Source organism: Passer montanus, unplaced genomic scaffold (genome assembly GCF_014805655.1).
Source record: "Passer montanus isolate IOZ18808 unplaced genomic scaffold, ASM1480565v1 scaffold48, whole genome shotgun sequence".
Classification (NCBI taxonomy): Eukaryota; Metazoa; Chordata; class Aves; order Passeriformes; family Passeridae; genus Passer; species Passer montanus.
In genome coordinates this window covers 6931925-6951838 of record NW_024369707.1, presented here as the reverse complement: position 1 = coordinate 6951838, position 19914 = coordinate 6931925, and the positions used below count along the sequence as shown (strand labels likewise).

General features: G+C 42.0%; 1 protein-coding gene across 4 annotated transcripts in view; it reads right to left on the bottom strand.

Moving 5' to 3' along the window:
* Positions 1–13985: 13985 nt before the first annotated feature.
* Positions 13986–19914, bottom strand: part of SPSB4 (splA/ryanodine receptor domain and SOCS box containing 4) — an 81923-nt gene continuing 75994 nt past the window's right edge. For all 4 annotated transcript variants that reach the window (XM_039722439.1, XM_039722438.1, XM_039722440.1 and 1 more), the window contains exon 3: positions 13986–15289. In XM_039722439.1, coding sequence (XP_039578373.1) covers positions 15162–15289 — 128 coding nt within the window. In that variant the 3' untranslated portion in view covers positions 13986–15161. The remainder of the gene's footprint in view (positions 15290–19914) is intronic.

Sequence of the window (19914 nt, the reverse complement as noted above, 5' to 3'; positions counted from 1 at the left end):
CCTGCCGTCGCCTCTCTCACAACGGCCAGTCTTCCGATCAGCCAAAATCATGCCTTTCCCAAATGGCAACAAGCCCTTTCTGACTCTCAGGCCAAGAGAGCTGTGCTTTTGTATGAAGAGAATGGCAGTGGTGCGAGGCCCGCAGAGTATTCAGAGTTTCAAGGTCAAGAGGGGCTGTCGTGGGGTGGTGCATGAGCCAGGAGTAGGGTGGGATGGCTTGGGGCACAAGTCAGGGGGCCAAGGGTTGGGCAGCCATTAAACCTCCCTGTCAGCTGTGAGACGAGTGGCCTGCTGGGCCACTCAGCAAGGGGGATTGCAGTGTTTTTGGGTGCATGGGGGCACAGCACCAGTGGCATGTGCGGGACAGCTGGGGTAGGCAGTGCTCAGAGGGGTCTGGCAGGGCATGAGGGCAGCATGGGGGTTGCCATTAGGCGATTGTGTGGGGCCTGGCTTTCTGGCAAGAGTTTGGAGAGGCTCAGGTTCCCGGCTGAGATTAACTCTGCCTTTGGACTTTTAAACCGTGCAAGATTGAAGATGGCCCCAAGGAGTGACTTTCGGATTGTGACTTCTTTTGTGCGGCTGGGGTTTGCTGCAGAGATTGCTCCACCCCACCTTCCTCCCTCTCCTTCCACTCCAGATCTGTTCCCAGGATGGCAGCGACTGTACGAAAGGGGCACCCAGAAATTGGACATTTCTGAGTCAGCTCTAGACAGAAATGTGAAGGGCAAACTGTCTGGCAGTGGGATGGCATGGAGCACCCTTGGTCTCAGGAAAGAGGAAGGGTCAGTAAATCCTTTTTGCCCTAGGTCATGTCTCAGTCCAAACTACAGCTGGAAATGCTTCACTTTAGCCATGGACTGTCACCTTGAGAGAATGTGAAGAATGCCATATATACAGCTGAGAAGGAAAGTGTGCATCACAGTGTGTTTCGTCTAGTGTACAGACTGCAAAGGGACCATAAAGGCCAGTGCTGGCTTTTTGTTCTCAGAATTTTTCTTTGGGAGCAGCTGCTGGATGTTTTTGAAGGGCTTTGGGATCTGCAAGAGTGAGAGGGTAAGATGGCATGTAGAGTTTGAAGGAAAATGCAGATATCCAGGGAGCTGGATGCAGCTCAATGGGTACGAGTTACATGTTGAGCAGCTGATGGCACAGAAAAGCTTATAAAAGAAAGGGGCTGCTCTGCAATTGCCTTGACTTTTGCAGTCTATTTTGCACAGCCAACAATGAAACGATTCTTCTTCCTTCCCTGATACATGCAGCATCACATTCTGTCAGTCTTCAAGAGCCAGGATGCACAGAGAGCTCTTCCACGAACTGCTCTCACATGAATGGGGCTGAGCCAGAAAAAAGGTTGTAATTTTCCTGGCCACTCTCAGCGTTCACGAACACAGCCACACGATGGTGGTGTTGACTCGCAGAAGAAGGACAAGCAGTGAGCCCAGCTAGAAACCACCCCAAGCCCAGAGCCATGTTGGAAACATCCCTGCTCTAAAATCAACAGGACAAAAAGATTTTGCTGATCTTCCCCTTCCAAGTGCAAATCCTTCTTTGCACCACACTCAAACAGCAGCATGAACTCCTTTGCCCTAGCAAAGCTCTTCACTCTCACAGAGCCCAGCCACAAACCTGAAAAAACCTGGCAAAAATTGAGCTCAGAAAAGTGCCAGCTGAGAAAGCTCTTGCTGCCTGCAACTTCAGCTGCACCCATGCCTGATCAGCACACACCCTGCTATCGGCACTTTCCTTCTCAGTGCTAAGTACCATCCTAAGCCTTCAGGCTCACAGTCAGCATCCAAACAGAACAGCACCAGGAAGAACCCTATGAGCTACAGTTCTGGAGCTGGGGGGCTCCATGCCTGGAAATGTTGCCAGCACAACTCTTTGGGTTTTTTTGGTCTTGGCCAAAACTGGACATTACATTTCTTCCCAGAGCAAGGTGGTTTTCCCTTGTTTGTTGGGATTACACACTGAGTGTCTAAGGGCTGTGTTGTCTTTTTCTCTGGAATGGAAGAGCGGGGGAATGAGGATGCTGCCAGCTGTTACAGACATGTGGGAACAGTCCAGTTCCAGTGAGGAATGTGGTGCCCAGTTTGTATGCACTGTGAGATTATCTTTCCTGTTGTTTATTACTTAGAGCCTGTTGGGAATGCTGGTCTTGATTTGGCAAGAGCCAAGTAGCTTGGAGGTTCTTTCTGTCAGAAATCCATCCAGAACTTTTGCCTGGCTGTTCCAAGGGAAAGGAACAGCTTTGGAATCATTGAAGCCACAGGCTGTGGATGCATCTCCTGAAAACCAGGTTACAAATGTTTGTCCGACTCTGTCCCTACCCATGGCTTCCAGGGACCCTCCTGGTGTTCTGGATATTCCCAGGAGAGGATATTACAACACCTGCTTTTTAAGCCAGGAACTTCAAATGCAGTAAGTCGCTCACATTCCATGTGAGCTGTCCCAGTGCTGGGATGTGAGAGGAACCACCCCACACGACATAATCCAAACTGGAACTGGGGCCGACCAAGTATTTTGGAGCACTGGAGCCACAAGTTTATCTTTGAACAGCATCCCCAGGGAATGCTGAGGCATCCCATGCCTGTGGCAGCTGGCAGCACATCCCTGATGTGGTGCAAAAAGAGGATGGGGGAAGTTGTGAGTTAGTGGTAGGTTTCTGGAAAAGAATTGGGATAGCTGCTGATCCTGTCATGGAATCATGGGGTGGTTTCGCTTGGAAGGGACCACAAAGACCACCTGGACTTTGTTGTCCCATTCCATGGCAAAAAACGTGTCCAAAACTGCCTCCTTACCCTCATGGACAAAGTGAGTGTCTTCCATAGAGCTTGTTTGTGAATGGGAATGGCTGTACGGAACTCTGGCAGAGCACCTAGAGACCCGGTGAAAATAGTAATGGGATTGTTTTTGCTGCTGCTGAATGTGGTTTTCTCTTTTAAGATGTTCCTCTGAGTGATCTTTTTCATAGTCATTTCCTAGGGCTCATTTGAGGGTAATTCCAATAATTTGAATATAGGTGAAAAACAGTGGAGAAAAAATGTGAACCTCATCCATTTCTAGTAATTCTGAATTGCTTCCACAACACCTTTCTGTGGGAAATGTGGTTAAAGAATAAAGATGGAGAGGAACAAGTGTTCTAAACCCACCTGGCTCCCTGACAGGGCAAACCTTTCTGTAATCCCATCAGATGTCTCTGAGAAACTGCAAGATCATAAGGTTTTCCAAGAAAACAAAACAAGGACAGAAATGAGGGAATAGCTTCCAATTAATAATTATTTGATGGATGTAGGAATGACTTTTTTGTTTGGTGCTCCCCTTTTTATCCCTGGAATAATTTTAAAATGATTCCTTTAACAAGTCATCCAAATTTGATAAATTAAATTTGAGAGGAAATGATGCAAAATAAATGCAGAAAGACATCATAGAATCATCATGGAATCCCAGAAAGGTTTGGATGTGACGGGACCTTAAGAATCCCCTTATTCTATCCCCTGCCATTCCATCCACTAGTTGAGGTTGCTCCAAGCCCTGTGCAGCCTTGGACACTTTCAAAGATGGGGCAGACACTATTTCTCCTGTTTTTTGGGTGCAAGTGGAAATTTCCAGCATGGAACTAAGATATCTCCTTTGCTCTGTTTGGCTCCAGCATGGCTTTGAGAGGCAGAGGGTGTGGAAACAGGAGCTTTGCCAGCTGCCTTGGGGGAGTCTCTGATATCCCAAAAACCAGCAAGGCAAATATTTGTGGTTTAACCTCCCACTAAAAGAAGAGGCCAAGGCAGGAGTGGGAACAGACCACAGAGCAGGGATGGTGCCCAGGAGAGGGGTGACCATCCTGAAGGTCTCATCACTCGGTCAGTGACTGAATCACTGAAAAACAGGGGTTGAAGCTTTCTGAAATTGGCCCATACCTGCCTGCATCCAAATTCAACCCCAAATCAATCTTTTTGTGTACAGTTGAGATGAGACCACAGCTGATGTTATTCCCCTGGGGGTAGCAGAGAGTCTGCAGCCATGAAGGGCCAAGCTGTGTTTAAAACACACTGAGGTACAAAAGAGCTGAAGCAATTTCCTACCAGGTAACTTGACTTGGAAGCAGCATTCCAAACTTCCTTCCACATCTATTTTATCTCCTGGATGGGGATGCCTAAAGAAGAAAGAGGTGGAGTATTCTTATGCTATTCTTAACAAAAGAAGAGCAAAACTCATTAGTGACAGAAGACTTAAAATATGAAAAATTGAAGTATGAATGGAGGTGCCTTTAGGACACTTCCTGAGCCTTAATATCTATGGGATTTAAATTAAGGCCTGAGTATCCAAATCCTGGTGCTCTGCAAGTGTTGCACAGCCAGGGAGGGAGACAAGAGCCTGGAATCTCTCCCCAAAAACTGTCTGCTGGCTTGTTTGACCAGGCATAGGAATAATTGTGTAATCCCTAGGCCTGTATTTATGGAGAAAGGTTTATTTGTCTCCTGTGGGTTGGTTCAACATATTTCCAAAATGATGGAAACGGTTTTTATTGAAATGCCAGAGGTGCCAAATGCTTTCCCCAGCCGGAGCTCAGGAGTGGTTAATGCCCATTTTCCCAATCTCTCCAGGCAGCAGCACTGGAGCCCTTGCACCCAAACATGCCCGGGCTGCCAAGTGCCAGCAGGAGCCAAATGCAGGGACTGGACAGTGGGAGTTTTCCCTGCTCCTGGGACCCTGGGCACGGAGCAGCCGTGGGTGCCCCGGGCCCTGCTGGGCACGGCCGCAGCTCCTGTGCCAGGCCCTGCCCATGCTCCCCGCGGGGTGGGCTGGGTTTTATTTTTTATTTCTTCATTATGTTCAGGTTGAGCTTGTCATCAAGAGATGACAAATTCCTTCCCAAGTGTTCCAAGTGACCAACTGATCCCAGGTTGCAGAGTCTCAGAGTACCCTAATTTGGAATATTTTTCATTGGTGTAGGCAGGGAATTATTTTTGAGAAAACCCAAAGCTAAAGGATATGGGGTCTGAGGGAAGGAGAGGGCTTCTGTGTCAAATTAAAAACACATTGTGAAAAATAAATCAGAGGAACAGCTAATTTCCAATCCTGGACTGGCATTTCCAATCCTGGACTGACTTTTTTAAAATAAAAATATTTTACTGCACTGTGTGCATGGTGGGATTCCAGAGAACAGGAAGGGTATGATCCTCTGGAAGTGTTCCCAAGGAACCACGCTGACCTAATATCTGACTCCAGCCCAGAGGGAGATCTCTTAACCAGCATCTCTGGCTGGTCGTGGTATGTCCTGATGGTTCCCATGCTGACACACAACAGGTTCCTCTGCCCAATGTGTCCCCAAGGTGCCACAAAGAAAGGAGTGTCTTACAGATACAGAGTCTTGGGATTCAAGGGATAAAAAAAGGAGTTTTCAGTCTTTTACATCTCCCACTCTGCCAGCTTCAGCCTCAGGGAGACAGAGAGAGTCACAGATTTTACAGATACTGGTCTCACTTCAGCCTTCCTGCAGGTCCAGTCTGACAGGGAGTGGGAAGAAAACAGGTCAGGATGGATAGTCTACTTCCAGAAAATCATCAGAATCCACAAACCATTAAGTAGAGCTTTAAGAACTTCCCAAAATGTTAATTTCCCTGCGGACTAAGAGCTCAGAGGGGCACTAAATTGAAGTACAGGCTGGATCTGCCATGGACAGACTGTAGAAACCCCAGAAGCTACTTGGCCAATTCCATAAAATATTCCACGACTAGGCTCCTGAAATATGACTATCTCTACTCTCACCTGCTGCTGGAAGGACGAGGGATGATCCTTCCTTTATAGGATCTGCAGTGAACTGCAAAGGAAAACAACCAAAATCCAGTTATTCCCCACAACTGGAACAGAAAAGTGGGAGAAAAGGACACAGGTGCACTCCCCCCACTCCTTGGGATCAAGCCCCTCCAAACCAACATAAGAAGAGACTGAATAACAAAGCCCTGGGGACCAAATTGCTGGGGTTTACAAGAAAACAGATGAGTTTTATTTTGGCAGTAAAGCCTAGTTGATGTTTGTCTCATCAGCCAGGTGCAGCAGCATCTCCAGGAGCGTGGCCAGGTGCATCTGCCCAGCAGAGAGCTCCCCCCTTTCAGAGTAATCCATGAGGTGCAGGGCCGTGGCACTGGCCACCATCAGCAGCACGTACCTGGGAAAGGGCAGGCAGAGGCTCAGCAGCATTCCCAGGCTTGGCTAATGCCTCACAGCCCCACCTGTCAGTCAGCATCACCAGGATTTTTAATGCCCTGCCTCAACCTGTCCCATTACTCACCACACAAGAACACACAGCAAACCCCAAGACATCTCCAGTGGCTGGGGAAAGCCCCGCCCTGTGCCTGAACTCCTTTTAATCCATGAGGTGCAGGGCCGTGGCACTGGCCACCATCAGCAGCACGTACCTGGGAAAGGGCAGGCAGAGGCTCAGCAGCATTCCCAGGCTTGGCTAATGCCTCACAGCCCCACCTGTCAGTCAGCATCACCAGGATTTTTAATGCCCTGCCTCAACCTGTCCCATTACTCACCACACAAGAACACACAGCAAACCCCAAGACATCTCCAGCGCTGGGGGAAACCCCGCCCTGTGCCTGAACTCCTTTCCTCCATTACAGAAATTCATAGTAAGCTCCTAGCATGTCACTGCCTGACAGCAGAGTAGGTGTACGCCTACAAAACCATTCAAAAAGGAGCTCTGTGAAAATAGCAGAGGACTTAAATTCTCTGAACTCATTCATCTTTGTTTTCTTTGAATGGGAAAACCACAAAAGGGAAAGGTCTTGATTAAATATGTGACATCTGCTCTTTTTAGTTAGCTTCTCTGTAAGAAGTGATGGTGTGAACATAGACACCATAACACCAGGATAGATACAGGATTGAATTTACAAAGATAATATCTTGAATGTGACTAATGCTATACTCTAATAGCCAGACCAGCTTTCAGGATATGCAGGCTGAAGCTTTGATCCTCAAGGCAAAATACAGCTTCAATCTCGTGATACAAGTTTAACTTGCAAAAGTTAATAAATTATATCATCAAAGAGGTTTGTACCTGCAACACAGAGAGGGAAGATTCAGTAAGTCATTAGAGAGAGGAAAGGTGGGTTCAGCAGAACACACAGGTGGCTCAGGAATGGGAAAATTTATAACAGGGCACAAAACCAATATCTTTTTCAACTCAAAAATTTCTATGCAGCTTAAGAACTGTTCAAGTTTAAACAGTTTTTTATCTGAATTTAACTTTGAAAACTGGTGTTTGTATTTCAGTGAAACAGTTCTATGTCTGAAAGTGTCTCTTCAGTTTCATTAAGCTGGTCTCATAAAAGACATCATTTGACACTCAAATTTCTATAATTATAGCAAGACCATAAAAACTTTTTGATTCAGTAAGGAAACTTACAAAAGAAAAAAAGAATATTTTTTATATTTCTACAAATAAATTCCAAAACCATAAATTAAACAAAACTTTAAAGCCTAAAGTAAAGATAATATAAATAAAAAGAGGGCGTGATATAAAGTGTCCTTCCTTTTCCAAAGTCACAAAGTTACCTGATCCAGAAAGCTGGTATTTCAAAAGGATTAGAAGCATCTCCCCATGTCCAATGGGATGAACATGTTCAGAAGATAAATGTTTAGGAGATCTTTCTAGAGAGATAAAGTTCTGGGGAAAAAAAACCCCACATTTATTTCACCTTTTAGTGCACAAGACACAACATCCTGAGATAGGTTCCTATTGGTTATTTGAAAATTGAAAACATTTGTTCCCACTTCTGTTGGGGATGGGAATACCAAGCAATGAAGGAACCAGCCATTCCGAATTCTTTTTTTCAGCTCAGATTCAGCAGGAAACTGGAAGTCACAGATCTCAGAGAGAAGGAAGTTTTTGTATTACAACTACAGATTTATTTGTCTTATTTTGATTTGAGAGTAGTCACTGACAGTAAAGTTGTGTATAACATTCCTCAGTGGGTGAGGGTTAATGACGTGAGAGCAACTGAAGCATGGAGTTTTAAACCTCAACATTAAGCAGCTCTATTATTAAAATTCATATTTATTCCAATCTTGTGCAATGCTTGTGACAGCTCAAAGAACTTTGATCTAAAACAAATTCTTACTTTAAATACTGCTGATCCTTCTGAGAAGTCAAATTAAACTGGGCTCACAGAAGGCTGAAACACCTACTGATTCCCAGAGTGAGGCCCCAGTAGAAGGGTCAAGAGAAATTGCATATAAAAGGCAAAAACACAAGACAAAAGGTGTATTAGCTGCAAATTAAGAATGGTCACTTGTGTCTTTGTGCATATGTACAGAATAAGGCCATTTGGGGGCACTGACCTTAGTAACTGGACAGTTATTAAATTAAAAACTAACTAGGTCAGTTCAACAGCAAGCCGCCAATGTTACATGTCCCAACACTCTTTGAGTGGGCTCTTGGAGTCACGAACAGTGAAGATATTTCACCTTATGAAGCTTTCCCCAAAGTGAATGGTAAGGAGAAGAATGAAATTACAAGGTGGGTTTTCAAGAAGCTCAGCTTGGGAAACACAGCCTGAGTCTCAAATACCAGTGAGGTAAAAGATGCAGCAAGATTAGAAATGATGAATAACTGAACTGGGTGGCTTTATTTGTATCATGAAAACTTAGGGTCAATGAAAAATTGGAAAAATTGGACTGCTGTCTTTGATGTACACAGGAAATGGTAGAGGCAGGGGTGGAGGGATCATCAGCAAATAAGCAAGAACATGAAAGTTTCTGGCACAACTTGGAATTAATCTCAGAACTTCTGGAGGCCAATTTAATACTCAAAACATCCTTTCATTTTCTACATGGCTTTTTCCAATGGGGGTTTATTTATGCAATTACATGGTAGGACTTGAGAAACATTTTCAAATCAGCAGCACTTGATACCAAGCCAAGTTTACCCAGGTAGCTTAATTTATTGGGGGCAGGAGGGGAGTTTGGTTTTGGTTTGGTTCATCCCTAGACAAGCCCTGATACAATAGCTTAGAAGGATACAAATCTTATTAATTCCCAAAAGCTAAAAGTTATCTCCAAATGAAGTAAAACATCAATCCCCAAAATAATGTCACAGGTACCTTTACTATGCTTGAGAAGTCACTTCCAAATGCATACACTGAAATTCTGGCCCCATGCCTTACAGCTGTTCATATTTTGCTACATAAGAAGCACTGCATTTGCCAAACTGATTTTCTCAGTAAAATGAGAAAAGGCTGAACCCTTTTCCCATTAAAGACATTCAGTAGTTTCCCAGGTATGTGTGCAGCAGTTTGTTGTGCCTCTGCTAATAAAGTCTTAAGTGTGCTGTAAGCATTTTATTCATTAGAATAGTGCATTTTCAAGTTAAGCTTGCAATTTGAATAACTTCGTAAAATACCTTTATCTTCTTTAAAAATAGGTAAATATGGAGGAAACTGACACAGGCACCATGGAGAAGATCCTGATCTCAGCAAAGTCCCTCTGTGATGCTGGCCTGTGACTGGTATTTGAAACTGGCAGTAACATTTTTCATACATGAGGACTGGCAGAAATAAAATATCACCTCATTTATGTGTTTTGTTTGCTTTTCCTTAGAAGTCTGAAGATATCTGCCTTTTGTGGTGTAGCTTTCAAAAAGCAGAGAAAACAGTACATGAAAATCCAACATACCTGTCTGCACTGTAAGCACCCCTAATATGTTAAAGTTATTAAAAACATGAGCTCTGCTTTTACAGCTACTGTCATCTGCAGAGATCACAGCCTATACATACCTTACAAATTGTCACACTACACAAATGAAACTGCAAGTACCTGATCCTGACAGCTGTTTTAAACAGGATTTGCAAAGCTGCCTCCCAAGTGAGATGCAGACCCAGGTGAGCTCAGCCAGCCACCCCTGCTGCAGATGTGCCCGTGCTGCCTGGCACAGGAATTGCCCCACAGCGAGCTCTGCCAAGAGCTGGGCTCTCTCTGCCCAGGATGGGAGCTGGTCTGGGTACCCCACATGTTCCTGCAGCAGTGCCAATGATGAGAGAGCAGCTGTGCTTTTTGCCCAGAAGTTAATGAATTAAAGTCTAACAGGACAAGATGTGGAACTGGGAGCCATTACACACAACTGCAATCATTGGTAGAGCCTTGGGATGCTAAGGCCATGCAACAAAGGTTTAGTGGGGAAGATGCTTAAGCTTTAAACATCCACACTAAACACCTGATGGTGATGGAAGCATAAAGAACTTTTCTTTATTCCTTTTCCCTCTGTATTTACTTGTACTCTATAGTGGCGCTAAAAAAAGAAAACAAGGCAAACACTGTTCTCCTAAGCTCTGATCCTTTGTTCTCTGTCCCCGCCACAGTACACCTACATTTGCTTCAACATACCTTCAGCAGGGTTCAGCTTTGCTGCAGACATTTCCAAATGTTTCTATTTTAGACAATGCCTGTAGAACACACTGAGTTCTTCTCTGAAGCAACAGCTGCTACCTCAAGAAAAAAACAGGACCTGGTGGGGCATCCAAGCTGGTGTGTGTTGTATATTTCTCATAGCTCTATGTCTACAGAGAATATTTCCCAAGGAGCAAGGAAGATTTTGGTTGTGTTTTTGAATCAAGCAAACAAAGGGATTTCCACTTTATGATCAGCAGACATTCTTTTGAGATAAACAGGAGTGGATAAAGATCCTACATGCCTTTAAGCATACAGAATAAAACCCACTGAGATTCTAAAGGTTTATAAATGGAAAACCATCACCAAGGAACCAAGAAGTCTGGCTCCCCCTTTGAACGCTGCTTTCAGCCTCAAGGAGACACATTTTTTCGTTCAACTTTCTCACAGCATTCACCTAACTATACTTGCCAGCATGTTTTGCCAAATTAGAGAAACTGCTGCAGAAACCATCTGCTTGACATTGCTTACATATAATAAAGTATGGCTCAATACAATGTGTTGGAAATGTTTGGGGATCTTTACATGGGAACCAAGGGCAGCAGTGCTGACTCAGGCAGATCTCCCGCTGATGTCAGTGGGAATTGCACCTGAATGAGCTCTGCTGGAGCTGATACAGAGCTCGCTGTGCAGTGCCTGCCACTGACAGCAGAACATGTGGTTATAGTTTAACAATACCAACTGTAATGGAGATGAGAAGAAACTTTATAGCACTCTGGCTTGCTGCTCTTTTATAACTATCCAAACACTTAAATGATCTGTACACGTCTGCTCTGTAACAGCTTTTCCCAGCTTCAAGTGAACACTGAGAAACTGCTCCAAAGTTAGGTCCTACCTAAGCAAGAGTTTATCTGTTGATATAAAAAAATGGACACCATAAAGACTACATATGAAGCCTAAAATAAAACTTCATGTTTCCCTACAGATTGTACTACATTGTCTCTGGATGAGAATTCAGGCATTTCAAGACATCCCCAGTGGTTCAATGCGAGGCAGAAATAAAGCCTTTGTAGAACAGACTCTGTCAGCCCAGTAGCAGGATGTGTGTGACAGCTGCTACATCAAAGCACAGCAGCTTCTCAAATTTGACTCCCAATGTAGGTGTTACAAAATTACAGTTTCAGTAAGTGTAAAAGCTGACAGTGTTATAGCATCTGTGAATCGTGATCACCAAAGCAGCACCTCCAGAGGCATCAATCAATCCCCCAACCTCACATGAGTTGCAGAAGGCTGAAGAATGGCAACAGGGAGAAAGTAAAGAAGAGAAGCTATGATACATGTTCCCATTAATCTTAACCACAGTTACAATAGAAGGGATTTTGAACCATCAGTAATTCTTAGGAAGGGGCCACATTAGAGAACCAAATGCAGAGTAGGTAAAATATTTCCTTTTGCAACCCCTATTTAGCATGCACTCATCACAGAGGTTGCAATTTGCTTGCAGCTCCCAGGCATGTGCCCTTTTCCTTCAAATACTACCAATAAACTCCTGTGTTTTGCATTACAGAGCTTCTGCTCCCCTCAGTTCAGTGGGAACACTGGGTGTGAGATTAGCACAGCTGGTCAGGGGTATAAAAGCAGGGTATAAAAGGCTGTGGGTTTGATCCCCTTATGGGCCATCCACTTGGGAGTCAGACTCAACGATCCTTGTGGGTCCTTCCAACACAGAATATTCTGTGATTCTGAAATTCACTTCCACATCATGTCTAGAGAAACTGCACTCCTTTTGCTCAGGCGCAGGGACACAGTGAAAAAGCTGAAAACCATCACATGGATTGTCTGTTTTTTCATGTGATGAAAGGCAGAAGCAGCTGGAAATTGAAAATATGAAGGCAAGGAAGATCTCAAGCCAAATCTAAAAGCAGTGCAGCTTTGTAGTAAGTGATCATCCTCACTGTCAGATATTCCCCAGAGTGGACCTCTGGGTAGGGATCTTCCTGCATTTAGGAGGCCAGGATAGAGATTCTGAGAAGTTTCAACTGCTTTGGTTGAAGGAATGTAACAACTTAGTGTTTGACCCCTGATTTGGGCAAAAGGCAGTGCATGGCTACTTTATAAATCATTGCTCAATTCCCTCCTGAAGCAGACAGTAAACAACATCTGCATTCCAGTAAAAACTCTTCCTGGTTCTCTGTGAGGAGATTCTCTGACCACTTGTTTAGCCTCAAGGCCTGATTCATCCTTACCTGTACTCCATCTTTCCTATAAACTCTCCTGGAAGAGAATCCACTTGCACAGGGATGCTTAGGAAGAACACTGAACATTGTTAATATTCTCAATGCCGCAGTCTCATTACAAGGCTTCTGCAGACCAAGAAAAATGCATCAAACAGATTTTGATCCCCAAAAACATGGCCCTAATACCATATGAAAGAGTGTATCTACCATCCACAGAATCACAACATGCAATTAGGAAACAGTAAAACAATAAAATAATCATTCCTCTAGAACTATAATACATTGGAAGACACTAAGTGTTAGAAAAATATTTGAAAGTTAAAATAAGGATGTTTGGTTTAGAGAAATCATCACAGAAGGGGCACCAACTAAAATTCCAACACAACTGTAAAGCAATAAGGTTAATTAACATACAGAGGCACCATTAATTTGTCTTATGATATCAATTCCCACTTTACTGTAACATTAAAAAGCTCTTGGTCTGGGTCAAGTGAAAGAACAGTTGTGTCCCTGCAGTTATTCAAGGGAACATGAAGTCTGTAGTTACACAGAGTAGAACACTAATTTTAGGGAATGCTTACCTAACATGGACTTCGGTGGTGGAACAACGAGGTCTACCAGAATTGCCATTCCTGAACAGCTACTTACCTTGCTTATGACAGATCACTTGATACACCTTTGTTCTGCCTTTTGTGTGAATATTGTACTTTTATAGCTCCTTCTTCTAGTGTACCTACTGAGACAAAAGGTTTCTACAAAATAAAGCAAGCAGGAAAAGTAAGAAATGTGATAACTGCTGTAGTTTCCTCCCCTTTGTAAGATTAAGGGAAGGAATGCAGTATGTACCTCTCACCTTAAGTGAAAGCAAGTCCAAAACAATTCCATGCTGAAGTTTCAGTTATTTAACTTCTGACATCCCTGTGTTACCTTGTCCTTGTTGCTTCCACTCTTGCTTGTGTTTTTGTATCTCACATTTCTCCTTTCCAGCTGGAACTGCAATTCTGTTCCCAGGAGTGTCTGAGAGCAGGGCAGCCATCTGTGGGGCAGTGGTTTTGCCTGGATCATCAGCGCACAGCAGCCAGTCTCCAACCTGCCTCAAAAGCTCCAAGTCCCAAAGCACAGCTTGGCACAGAAGTGAGGTTTTGCTCAGAGGAATCTGACCAGGATGGTGTTGAAAGCAAGAGCATGGCCATGCTCAGGGTGACTGGGATAAATCCAGGATGGGACAGGTCACTGCCTGCCATGTCTCTTACACAGAAGCAATCCCACAGAAGAACCAAACAGAAACATCTGCAAAGCTGCACAAGGAACTGAATTTCAGCTCTGGGCTATGAGCAGTTTAACACTTCATCAAAGGAGATGGGATTTTTACTTTGGACAGTAGACTTTATTAGAAATTTTCTCCTCATTCATCAGTAAATTCACATTAAAATATGCTGAAGGCAGCTCAGTCTAAACATTTGACATTCTGCCCTAACAACAACTTCCAGTTTAAAAACTAGATAACTGATTCAGGCAGATAACTTGAAACATGTAAGAAACACAAACAGAAAGCAGCATCTTAAAAAAAGGGATGAGCCTGAAAAACTGATACATTTCAGATGGAGCTGGGGAAAAAAACAGAATCAGTCACCCCAAGATGGGAAACAGTTAAATGAGAACTCCAGACGCTAAACAGATAAATAAACATTACAACCACACATACATTAAAAAGAAAAAACAAAGTACTTAGAGTTCATACCACATAAAAATTATAAATTTGTTTTTTTTTTAAAAAAAGTGACAAGCTTCCTAAAATATGAATATCCTAAATTCTTGGGACAATGAACACTTGTTATAAACTGCAGAACTTTGGAGGGACTAGATTTGGTCTTGAAAACAATGAACTGCACTTTACTGTTACCAAGTCCAGAAACTGATCTGATACATAAACCGTTTGTTTCCTCTCATGTTTTTAAACCACATTCTCTTCTTTTAGACAACAATCTGCTTTTTTTAACATTAGAGCTTTTAGATATTATAGACCTAATTATGTTGAGCACTGAATACAGAACTCTCAACAACTCTGAATACCAAGGTTTAAATATTTTTCAAAAGTTACTGTCACGACTTTTCCATTGCTAATTTATTTTTATTTATTGGAGTAAAGTGTAGGAGAGAGAAAAAAAAATGAAAATCATAATATTGAAAAATACTCTGCCTGCAGGACACTGAATCTTGCAGGTCAGATTTTCTATTGGCATTTACCAGAAGCAACAAAGATAAACCAATCAGTGTATGAGAGATGAGAATTATAGCCTTCAGGACTGTAAACACAAAAGGCAACAGGTAACACATGAACCTCAATCAAATCAATGTTTTCACATTCTTTAGTAGTCCCCCACAGTGATCTGCTTTCACTGGTTCAGAAAAAAATACATATATTAAAAATTAAATAACACTTCAGTGTCCATCACAAAGATTTATATTTTGCTGTAAACAATTTTCTGCCATTTGCATTGATGAAGTCCAATGTGAGGCCAGAGGGTTCTAGATTTCTTATTGGTACTGTAAATAATTTTTCAGAGACAGAGGCAAAGGTAGAATTTCTATGTCATGCAGGCGGTCTCTGCCAAGAGCAAAACGAATTGATCTTCGGCACAAGTCCATTAAAGGCAGGGGTTCCGCTGGAAAAACAGGAGAAAGAAAAGAGAAGAAAACAAAGGGTTAATTTCCCAGCATCTCCATTTACAGACAATGTTTTGTTTATGAACAGAGATTCTGTATTCTATTGATCAGTCACAAAGATAGTAATGGTATTGGGAAAACCTTTGTATCTTGAGGCAATTAAGATAATCAATAGAAGCCAAGGCAAAATTTTTTACATTTCACCCATAGTAAGGGGCTGCAAAGTTTCACACCAAGCTTCTTTATCTGCAAGGTTTAAATCAATAATGCCAAACCACTTTTCAGGCTGCTCTATCAAGCATGAGAAGTCACTACATTTCCAGATCTCAAACAAGACAGGGAGTTTCTACTGTGTTTATAACACAGCATTCATCATTTTGTGTTAACATGAACTACACTGGCAACTTCTGACCTTTACATCCCAGCTCCTTCTGCATCTTAGGAACTGGAAATGGCACTCAGGGGTAACCCAACTTCTCAGCCAACAGTGCTTTTCCTACAACACTCTCTCAGCCCTTCTTTCTAGGAACTCCTTTGGAAGAAAAAACTAAACAAAACACCCTCTAAAATCTAGAGGAAACATAACCTTTTCATCTGTGAATAAATTAGTGGAGGAGGATTTGGCTGACTGGAAGGCAGAGTGTATGTTCCCATATGTATGCACACAAACACCCCTGAAATATAAACATCTTCAGATGTCCTAAGTTCAATTTAATCAAAGTGAATTAAGTATCTGCTAGAAATGCCTCACTGATAGCACTTAAGACTGGAGACCCAAACTCTGATCCCAAACCATCACACCCCTGTATCCCATCCTGGCCTGCAAAGCTAGCACAGAATTGCAGGAACACCATAAAATTTCCACCTCGTAGTAGCAAGAATCATCTCTGTGACTGCAGTGCTGGCAATGGAAATCCTGTTGCCACAGGAGCTGGAATAAAGCTGTGAAGTCTTGTACCAGCTACTGCTATCTTTAAGAATTTCAACCAGATGGATTTTGTTGCACATGCTAGCTTAAAAGGGTAAGAACTTAAAAGATTAAAGGAAACTTTTCTTCTTTACATGATAAAAGAGTAGTAGCCTTAAAAACCTTACTAGTACTCTCAAATGGAGGGGAAAAAAAGTATTGTGCCTATATTGTAATGACAACATTTTATAAACTTGACAGATTTCTTACAAGTGCTCAACACTGTACAGCCCTCAGTGGTTTTATCAACATCTGTCGTATGAGCCATGTGCAGATTTACACACACTGCCGAGTGGAAGGCATCCCCTCATGGCAGGGGGGTGGAACCAGATGACCTTTAAGGTCCCTTTTAGGGACCATTCCATGACTTTATTCTGTAATTCTGTGTTAATCCATCAATCTGTTAGCTGATACTTTTAAAACTACTTGGGAAAAAAAATCATTACAAAGCACAAAATATCCAATTCGGGACTGGATTTATACGCTAGAATTGTCTGCTCTGGTGACACACCACCGACTTAATGGATTTTCCATCATTTATCCCAACATCACATTTGATTTGTGTCGTCCACAGTTCACTATGCTATTTCCCCAAAGTGGCTGCAAAAAAGCTTAGAAAGCATTCTGAAAGACTAAAACCCTTTTTTAGCTTATAACCACTTCAGTGACTTGATATGGAGTCTTGACAATTCACCTCATTGATAATTTTACCTATTAAAAATTACAAAATAAGAGCTCTCATGTTCCATTAATAAAGCAACATTTTCTCTGCATAGGTGATCTTAGTTTTAATTTTTTCCACAGCAAAATTATGGATCTTAAGGGATGAAGCTGTGAAATTCATTAACCAGGATTAATAAGCAGGAGCAAAAATAGCTCATGAGTTCTGGGACACAGAATACAACACATCTTACAAGGCTTACACCATAAACAACAATTTTCTGAGTATCTTCCCACAATCTCTGAGGTCCCATTAGGAAGATATAAAATGAGGACTAGGAGTGTTTAAAGCCATTAACTGACCATGTGGTCTCTTTTTTTTTTCCTAGACAAAGGAATATGTAAAATGTAGCCATCTGTGCAGCCAGGCACAGTGTTAATCCCAAACTTCAAAACACAATTTAAGGAAAGGTTAAATTATTTTTCAAGCTTGAAATGCTAAATGGATGGCTCCTGTCTCACTTCTACAGGGAGTTTTCAAATGCTGAAGAAAATGCCCTCAAGTGTTTGCAACAGCTGCTAAATTGCACATACTAAATGTGTTTTTGCAACTTGAAAATTGAACTATATTCTTTTTATTCTACCCGACAGCAGTTCAAACCTACAACACATTCAGAACAGGTTAGTCCTACAACACTAAATAAAAATTATGTTTTCTGGGGTGCTGGCTGTAAGAACTTGAGAAAAAATTGTAATAATAGCATTTTAAGTTAAAAGTGTATGTAGCTGTGCATAGTCCTAAATGAATGAAAATTAAACTCAGAAAAAGAAATAATCTGGGTTTTGAAACAGTTTATGGAACAAAGGCAGAACTCTAAAGTTAAAGACTGACAATTCTCAGGCAGCCTAACTTGACAGAACTATTATTAACCACTTGGTGTGTATCGTAATGCTGGCACCCCCCTTTCACCACATCTCACATTTTCACGACGTATTTCACAAAGCAGGAATAAAAGTACCACGAGTAACTCAGTCCTTCCAGAGGGGAAAGGACTGGTTCAAGCTGAGGATGTTGCCATGCCAGCTGAAACACACACACAGACTCTGTGCACCCAAAACACTTCACAGTACATTCAAATATTCAAATCACACTTCAATAATGCTGTTTTCATTTGAGGTCATAGAAATACTGCTGAGAACAGTCTAATAATGTAAGAGATGGGAAGATGAATACTCTGAAGACACATCATTAGCTTTAACTTGGCTAAAGAAAAAGCCTTTTTTTCACACCTTTAAATATTTATCTCTGAAAAACTTTTAAATTCAGGGATATTAACTGTATGTCAGAACATCCCACTAATTCTAATGCATATTAGGTGTACCAACAGTTGTATTTTTAAAACAACCCTTGATGGATTGGAACTGGAACATTCAAGGCCCCCAGAAGAACCTGAACTAACCATTCTTCCAAAGTTATGTGAACTCCAGTAAAGTCCCTGCCATTAGGAAAAAAAAAAAAAAAAAGAGGAATGAATTGTTGAGCTGGAATGCAAAATTGCAAAGAAAACATGATTCACAAGAATGGCTCTTTGTACTAAATTCCCAACCAGGCTAAGAAACCCAAGGTGAGACAGTCCAGGGCAGGGGAGCAAGCCCTGCACAGGAAACCCAGCGCTTCCTCTGGGCTGCAGCTTTTGGGTAACAGCTCCACGCCTGGGCCAGCCCAGCCACCTTCCTGAACACTCTGTATCCAGTCACCTCCTCAGCTGAAGTTTACTCTGAGACCTCTTCACCCAAAGGCAGCTCCTCATTTCTGCCACATTACAGAAAAGTATTTCTCAAGAAAAGAAAAAATGAATTTAAAAACTGCTTAATTGATATGTCAGTTTAATTCCTGTGTCTCCCCTTTTGGCACCATAGTTTAAAAAAAGGCCCATTTGCAAACCTTCCTTTCCATACTCCAGTCACAGCCAGGGGGACACTTTGGCAGCACAATCACAGCTACTCTTTTTACCTAGAGTTGCATTTCACCAAGAGGGCCACAATATAGCTTAAATGGCTATTTAACATAGTAGCTAATAACTTAAAAATAGCTTAAATATAGCTTAAATATATATTTGGTTAATTACATTAATTAAAAAGCTATTGAGTAACGATTCAGCTGTTAATAACACAAAATCACTCTGTTATTATACATAGAGATACAGTCATTCTAATGGTGTCACTGCTGGGTTAAGGACAAAGGCAAAGAAATGTTTGTAACCAGAGACAACCCTGCGCTTGTGAGCATTCCTCCAGTGCACATACATTTTTGAGAGCAATTTGCACATCATTACCAGCTGAAAAGTTCATTTAGTTTTGGCAACCTGTAGTTATTTAACAATCTGGCACTCGAGCAAGGCTGCCTCCTCTCTGCAAACAGGCTTTTGTAGTGGAGATAAAGTCATCGAGCAGCTGATAACACTAAATGTTATTAACTGCAACGTTACATACGGCTCACACAAAAGAGCAGCTCTTAGCAGACAACACTTATTCGACAAATGACAATACAAATTTTTGAAATAAATTTGTAAAGCTCCAACAGCACCTCACGTTCATGGCTTTCATTAATCTATGAAGAACGTATTTTTATCCCGTATTATAAAAACAGAGATGATTGGGAGGGAGAACCACCATCAGCAAAATTAAAGCGGGATTAAAGACAAAGGAAGTTTTCAGAAGAACTGATGTCACCAGAACTAAGGAAATTATTTTTTTTTAGTTATTTTATATACATGCCTAAGACACCAAGCTACTTTATATTTTGATAGTTTTGACCTTAAACTTATTAAAAAGCACTTCTTATATTCAGCAATCCATTTCCAATTGCTGAAAGGCAGTTTTAAAGTCAGATTTTAAAAAAAAAACTTTAAAAAAAGCCCTAAAAAAAACAGTGCTAGAAATGTGATTGCACACCATTAAATAAGTGAAGGACATCTCTCCAGTCCTAACTTTGCT